Source organism: Nicotiana tomentosiformis, chromosome 5 (genome assembly GCF_000390325.3).
Source record: "Nicotiana tomentosiformis chromosome 5, ASM39032v3, whole genome shotgun sequence".
Classification (NCBI taxonomy): Eukaryota; Viridiplantae; Streptophyta; class Magnoliopsida; order Solanales; family Solanaceae; genus Nicotiana; species Nicotiana tomentosiformis.
The window spans coordinates 29015038-29023372 of NC_090816.1; the positions used below are offsets into that span (position 1 = coordinate 29015038).

Here is an 8335-nt window from a genome sequence, read left to right on the forward strand (position 1 = left end):
TAAGGTAAGTAGATCATAGGTAGATTCCATCTCTAGGTCGGAATCAGAGAGGGACTAAGCAGCGGCTGCTAGAATTTGCAGAAGAGAGGAAAAGGTTTGAGAGAGTATAGAAGTGGCTGATTTGAGAAGAGTGGTCTTTAGGGTTGGGTTATGGAGATATAAGGAAAAGGGTTGGTTCATTGTGGGCCATTGATCTTAAGAGATCAACGGCCAGGATCAAAAGAAGTTAGGACGGGTCAAGGAAATGGGTTTCGACGAGTTAAGTCAACAGGATATTTTGGTTTGGGCTGCTGACGAGTGAAAAATGAAGTGGGCTAAGTGTTTGGGCCTGATCTGGTCGGAAATTTAACCTTATATTGGGCTATAAATTAAATATACAAAAATTATTTAAATAATTTATAAAAGTAATTTATAAATAATAAAAATATTACTTATGCAGTAAAATAGTTAAAAATAATAGATTAATGTTATAAAAATATAAAAAAAAAATGCTATTTTAGTGTAGATAATGCAATTATGTACAAAATATAGGCTATTATTGTAAAATTATGTAAATAGATTAAAAATACAAATGTAATTATATAAAATGAAATAAAATATTATAAAATATATATGTGGGTGTAATAATAAATTTGGATGATTAAGTCATCAAAAAAATAATTTGAAAAGATAATTAATAAATATTTGAACAATTTAAATGCAAGAAAAACAATTTTAGACCTTTAAAAATTATGAAAAATTATAAAAATACTTATATGACTCTTGTAAATTGAGTACTGATGCAAAAATGATATTTTAAAAAAGTGTTCGATAAGAGAAAAGCTACAAACTTGAGTTTAATAAGAAGGGATCTTGAGATATCAGGGCGGTGGCGCGTTTCAAGGATGAAAAGAAGCATGGAAATAAGAGTGGGACAGAGGTCCAACATCCACTCAATTCTATTCATTTCGAAACGTCAAATATATATCATCATATCAAGAATTGCATTGGCTAACGATATAAAGATGAAAGTTGTAGGACGTCAGGAGCATGGAAAATTGATAAGGAGTATATTAATCATGATATATAAATGAAGAATGAGTAATATGAAAGTCTTTACGAATGTAGCAAGTCAGATCCTACATGGGTGAAAATGGATAGCTCAACAAGAAAAGATTTTTATTGGATAAGTTACGTAGGGTAATGCAAAGTGATAAGGTGCTGGAAATAGTTCGGACACATAATGTTTCAACCCTAGTTTCATACTCTAAAAGTACCCAACTACAAAAAATATTCTGCAAGCCCTCTCAAGAAAACTTGGATGCATAAGTTACTCACACCACAACTTCATAGATTGTCACGACCCGCATCCTACCATAAGGCCGTGATGGCGCCTAGCCGAACTTGCTAAGAAAGCCAACTCGCATTCCACAAAAATGAAGTCCATTTGTTAAATTGACCTTAAAATAGCATAAATAAAGACAATGATAATCCAAAATAGTAAAAAACAAATTATAAAATCATAACACGACCTAAACACGGCCAACATCACACAACCCAAAGACTAGGTAATACAAGTACATGAGCATCTATGATCAGAGAATAAGTCTAAATACATAACTAATTGTCTGAAATACAATCGATAGGAATAATACTAGAACAGGGACTCGAGAAATGCGAAATAGATCCATGAAGTGCAGCTCATCCTAAGCCTTAGAGTGTCCTCCAAGCTCAGTTCGAAAATCTGCTAGGACCCACCTGAGGATTTGTACAAAAAGATGTGCAGAAGTATCGTATGAGTACACCACAATCGACAACCAATAAGTAAGACTAACCTGGGTGGAGTAGTGATGAGCTTCCAGTCATGACACTCACTAGTCAAATAACCTGTGCAAATATCTCAATGAAACTAACAACACCCATTCCAATACGAGTCAAAATATATGTGTTTCATCCAAATCCAACCTCAAATCGACCGTTAAATCATCAATTTTTACTTTAGAAACGTTTTACCAAAATTCCCAATTTCTTCACTTAGATTCACCAATCATGTAACGACCCGACCGATCGTTTTGAGCTCTAGTGCGTTGTTCGGCGGTTTGAGGCCTTGATTAGCTTCACTTTATATTTTATGACTTGCACGCGTAGTCGGAATTGAATTTTGAGAAGTTCAGAGTTGATTCGGATAGAAAATTCTAAATCCGGATGTAAGTTGGAAGAGTTGACTAAGGTTTAAATATTGATTAAAAGACCTTAGAATCGGGATTTGAAGGTTCCAAAAGATTCGTATGATGATTTCAGACTTGGGCATATGTCCGGGTTAAGTATCGGGTGGTCCGGGATCATTTTAGTGCTTATTATGGAAAGTTGGTATTTTGAATGTTTAAAAATTTCTTAAGTTTGATTTGAAGTGTACTTTAGTGTTATCGAGGTTTGTTTGAGGTTATGAGCCTTGGAATAGGTTCGTATCGTGATTTATAACTTGTGCGTAAAGTTTGGCACCATTACGGAATGTTTAAGTAAGAACCGGACGCATTCATCGAAGTTTGAATGTTTGAAAGTTTGAAGAAAGGTTTCGATCATCAATTCATAGTTTTGATGTTGTTTGGTGTGATTTTAAGCCTCGAGCATGTTCGTGTCATATTTTGGGACTTGTTGGTGTGATTGGACGAAGTCTCCGGGGCCTCGGGTGTGTTTCGGGATGGTTTCAGACCAAGTTTGGATGAATTGTTGTTGCTGGTTTGCCAATACTGGTTTTGTTCTTTGTGAATGCGGAGAGAGAGCCGCATTCACGAAGAAGGTTTTGGACTGGAGGCCTTTTTGTTCAACGCGTTCATGATAAGGCGGTCACATTCGCGAAGGTTTGGGCAGTTGTGCTCTACGTTCGTGGTTGACTGGTCGCGTTTGCATAAGGGAAACTGGGCCTGGGAGTCTTGGCCTACGCGTTCGCGAGGATGGTGCTGCGTTCACGATGGTCAGGTCTGGTAAATTATCATGTTCGTGAGCCTGTCTTCGCGATCGCGAAGAAGGATTTTGGAGCTGAAGCAGGTTGTGCCTCGCGAACACGAGGGATTTACCGCGTTCGAGAAGAAGAGTTTTTGGTGCTGAGTTTGTTGAGCTTCGCGAACGCGAGGGCATTGTTGCTTTCACGATGAAGTCATCTGGGCAGTGTATAAGTAAGCAAAGACGGGCTTTGGCGCATTTTATCTCAAATCTTCCATTGGAGCCGAGCTTGCGGCAATTTTTGAAGGAGCCTTTTCGTCATCCTCCACTATGTATATAATTTCTTCATATTTTGAGTTACATACATGAATTATACATGGATTCGAACATGGAAATTGGTGGAAATTGTGTGATTTGGAAGAAAAACCTAGAATTTGGTATTCTTGGATTTTGACCATAAAAATGGATATGGAATTAGGAATAAATTATATATTTGAGTTCGTGGTGTCGTGGGTAATGTTCATCATCAAACAATTTTGGAATCCGGGCACGTGGGTCCGAGGGTTGACTTTGTTGACTTTTCGAGCGAAGTTGAGAATTATTATAATTTTTTAAATTATGCGCATTGGAGTATATTTTGATTGATTTTCATGTTTTTTGACTAGTTTCAGATTGTTCGATTTGAGTCGAGGAGTTAGAGAGGCGTTGGAGCTGGTTATGAAACTTCAGAACGAGGTAAGTCTCCTGTCTAACCTTGTGAGGAGGAAATTAACCCCTAGGTGATATAATTATTATGTGCTACTAGTTGTGGGTGCTACGTACGCACGTGGTGCCGAGAGTCCGTACGTAGCTAAAGCATGTTTATGTTCGGGTAGACTTAGGACTTTATCATATAATATCTGAATTATTTGGACTCATTTTGCTAGCTTAATTAATTGAATTTATAATTGATATATATATATATATATATATATATATATATATATATCACCTTGAGTTTTATCACCTTGAGTTGCTGCCAAGATATTTGATAAACTGAAAGGGGTATATCCACTATTATGCACCTATATCTGTGTTGTAAGCACGTGACTCATAATTCGGTAAGTTTCTTCCTTTCTTGTGGATCAAACCGAATGCCTTGGCAGTATATTGATATGCATCTCTGGTTCGCGCCAGCTGACCCTCGACAGTGTACACACTACCCTGGATCGGGCCGTACGACCTCGACATAATCTTGCGTTATATCGCTAGCAGTCCGAATATTTACTAGATTTTCCTTCCACTGATGCAAATATAATAACAACCGCACGGCAGAAACCTCGTGCAAACACATAGAAATTCTCTCAACAATAACAAGTGTGTCAAAGCATAACAACTCAAATAAATGACTTTCACAATATGTGCCTACATGCCACAACATTTCTTCAAAACCGTTTTAACATCACAACCAGACATATCCCTCGACTCAAAAATACTGAATACAATAGCAACAACGACAATATCACGAGAATACGACAAGTAAATCAACTCAGGAATTATAGAACACAAAGAGATGGGAGAACAAGCTCATAAAGAAGGACACAACAAGGAATAATAGCCTCGACAAGAATAGCTTAACAAGGAAGAGATAATGTGTAGCAATGATTCTGCAAAAGTACAATTCGACGATTAGAGAGATAACACGAATCAATAATTCCAAATAAGGATAAGTCACCAACAATAAGGGGTAACAAAACTTCATTTTAGTTGAGCAATTTCGGAAAAGATACAACAAATTCAATTAAGGATAAGTGATTACGGAAAAGATAATAATAACTTCAATAAAGGATAGACAATTTAGGGAAAAGATAATAATAACTTCAATTAAGGATAAGCAATTTGGGAAGGATAGCACGGCAATAGAGGAGGCAACAACTTCAGTTAAGGCACATTAGAGTTTAATCGGCAATAAGGGTGGAACATGAAGTAATTAATTCCAATTAATACACGTAAAGGTGAAACTAGTAAATGGAAAATTTAACATGACAAAACAACTTCACATCTAATGAGCAGAAGAACCTAAGATCCCTAAACGATCAAATTTCCACAATTAAGCTCGTGCACGTACTCGTCACCTCGCGTACACGACCTTCACATGACACAAGCAGCACAAATGACTCAAATCCTAAGGGGTAGTTTCCCCACACAAAGTTAGGTAAGATACTTACCTCCAATGAAGCTATACTGTTACTCTAAAATGACCTTCTCGAGTGAAACAACCTCCGAACGACTCAAATCTAGCCAAAATAATTTCAAATCATAAATAAAACTCATAGAAAACAATTCCCAATAATAAAACTTCAATCTTTAACAAAAATTAAAAAGCAACCCAAAAGTCAACCCCTAGGCCCGCACCTCGAAACCCAGTAAAATTCACAAAACTCAAACATTCATTCTGATACGAGTTCAACCAAACCAAAATTATCAAATTCCGATAACGATTCGTCCTCCAAATCTCGATTTTTTGTTTTTGAAAGGTTTTACAAATTTCTCAAATTTCTTCCATTTGACTCACAAATAATTGATGCAAATAACCATGGAATTATAAAATAAAATCACTTTCGAATATATAACACTTATCCAAGACGCAATTGTGAAAAATCCTTCCAAAAATACCCACAACCGAGCTCCAAAAATCCAAAATGAAATGAAGAAATGACCAAGTTCGATCCCTTATGTTTCTGTGTAGTTTCGCATCTACGGACAGATTTGTGCGCCTGCGAGCTCACTTTTGCGAGACAAATCTCAATTCTGTGAATGCACTGGCCAACAGGCCCATCGCATCTACGGCAGAAAGTCCACTTCTGCGCAAACGCAGGTTCGAGCAGGCCATCACTTCTATGCTTCCTTCTCTTCTGCGAAGCCAACTTCCGCTTCTGCGAAGCCTCCCCAGCCAGCATTCCCCAGGTCGCTTCTGTGACCAGTAACACAATTCTGCTAGCACGCACCTGCGGTTCCTCATGCGCTAGTGCAAAGACACCAACAACCAAAAATTACAACAGCTTAAACAGGGCTCTAAACGATCTAAACCCCGTTCGAATCTCACCCGAGGCACTTGGGACCTCGTCCGAACATACCAACAACTCTTATAACATAACGCGGACCTACTCAAGGTCTTAAATCATATCAGATAATATCGAAACTATGAATTACACCTCGAATCAAACTTATGAACTTCAAATCTTCCAACTTCCAAAACTCGTACCGAAATATATCAAATCAAGTCGGAATGACGTCAAATTTTGCATGCAAGTTCCAATTGACATAACGGAGCTAATCCAACTCTCGAAATTACAATCTAAGACCAAAATAAACAAAGACAAATCCCGGTCAAACCTCTTAACCTTCCAAAATGTCAACTTCCCTATTTTTGCCAAAATGCATCCAATTACCCTACAGACCTCCAAATCCAAATCCGGACGCATGCCTAAGTCCAAAATTACCATACGAAGCTATTAGAATCATCAAAATTCTATTTCGTATTTGTCCACATAAAATTTAAATTCCGGTCAACTCTTACCGCTTCAGCTTCTAAAATAAGAATCCTTCTTCCAAATTAATCCCGAATTATCTGAAATACAAACTTGGCCATGCACACACGTCATAACACATAATACAAAGCTTCTCGAGACCTGAAGCTATCGAATGGGATGCTAATCCTCAAAATGACCGATCAGGTTATTATAGGTAGTGACAGCCACCAATACAACCACCAATTTTAGAAGTAGAGGAGGAAAGAATGGTGAAAGATGGCTTCAGTGTATTTAGTCATGACTTGCATAATTTTGATGATAATGAAATGAAATCATACGGTTTGGAAGATGTAGATTGAGCGGAAGAGCTCTCAGATATTGTCAGTCGGGTAGTTGGAGATGAAGGCTTGGTGGACTCATTAGCTACACAACATCGCCATCCTAATGGTATAGGTTTTTTCATTGGAAAATATTTCGACAACAAATTGGATCTAATAGAACAGTTGGAGGTTGCTTCTGTGAAAATTCATTTTACGTTTCGTATGAAGAATAGTAGCAATAAATTAACTTTGGTGGCATGCCGAGATGTGAGTTGCCCGTGGAAGTTACTCGCTTTAAAGTATGAGAGTTCTGATAGATTTTATATTACCAAGTGACATGGCGAGCACACATGTGGGGTACAAATCATATCAAGTTGTCATCCTAACACGTCGTCGAAGACTTTGGGTGCATATTACCAGGAATGGTATGCTAATGGCAAAGGCCCATCCCTGTCAGATCTGAAGGATGATATTTTTGCAGATCTGTCTATTGGGAATGGCTTCAATTTTTTTTTACTACTGCTCACCATGGTTTTTGCACGCGTCACATTGTTGAAAATATGCGTAAGAGGTTTTATTGTGGAATTTTTATTAAGCATTTATTTTCTACCGCACAATCATACAATATTGAGGAATTCTTTAACCATTTTACTCAATTGCATGATAAAAACAGGGAAGTAACTAACTATCTCGCAAATGAAATAGGGTTCCAAAAGTGGAACATGGCCTTCTTTCTAGGAAACCGATACGACATGTTGACAACAAACATTGCAGAATCGCTTAACGCAATGCTTAAGGATCAAAGAGACTTCCTGATCATTGGCCTATTCAATCATATTATTCGAAAGTTTGAAGAAAAATTCTATGAGAGGCGTAATAAAATGAAAAATATATTGACCCTCCTTGTTCCTTATGCTGAAAAGAAGATTAGGAGTAATATGGTTGTTTGCGACGCGCTCTTGGTGCATCAATTAGTAAATAACCAGTTTAGAATTGTCGGTCACAGCAAGGATGTAGTAGTTAATCTGGATTTGAACACATGTTCTTGTTGTCAGTTTGATTTGGAAAAAATACCCTGCCGACATGCAATGACAGCTCTGAAATTAAGCTTTGGGTATGGATATAGTTCCTCCATTTATGATAACTCCTCTATGTTCTATAAGGTTTCAACATATTTGGCTGCATATGAAAGAACCATTCACACAATCCCTAGAAAAGAGAAATGGGTGGAGTCTGACAAGATTCAGTCCACAAAAATACTTTTGCCCGATGTCGAGCCTACAAAGGGTAGAAGAAAGACTAAGAGATGGCCAAGCATTTTAGAACCTAGTTCTTATGGCAATAGGAAAAAAGGCAAAACTATGTGATGACCCGATAGGTTATTTATAGTTATATCCTTCATTTCCATGTTCCAAAACTTTGATTACCTCCGTTTATCTTTCCTCAATTCTCATGCGCAGTCCGTGTCCTTTTTCCAGAAAGTTTTTATGAGAAAATTGACGAAAATGTGAATCCTTAAAACTCATTTGAGTTGACTATGATCAACGTTTTGGGTAAATAGACCCGGATCAATGTTTTGAT

General features: G+C 37.4%; 1 protein-coding gene across 1 annotated transcript; it reads left to right on the top strand.

Annotated features, from left to right (window-relative positions):
* Positions 1 to 7506: 7506 nt before the first annotated feature.
* Positions 7507 to 8121, top strand: LOC138892088 (uncharacterized). The gene has a single exon (XM_070175782.1). The coding sequence runs from the start codon at positions 7507 to 7509 to the stop codon at positions 8119 to 8121; it is 615 nt and encodes a 204-aa protein (XP_070031883.1).
* Positions 8122 to 8335: the final 214 nt, after the last annotated feature.

Excerpts from the sequence above, each read along its gene's own strand:
- LOC138892088 (XM_070175782.1), top strand. The coding sequence starts at position 7,507 with ATGTTGACAACAAACATTGCAGAATCGCTTAACGCAATGCTTAAGGAT.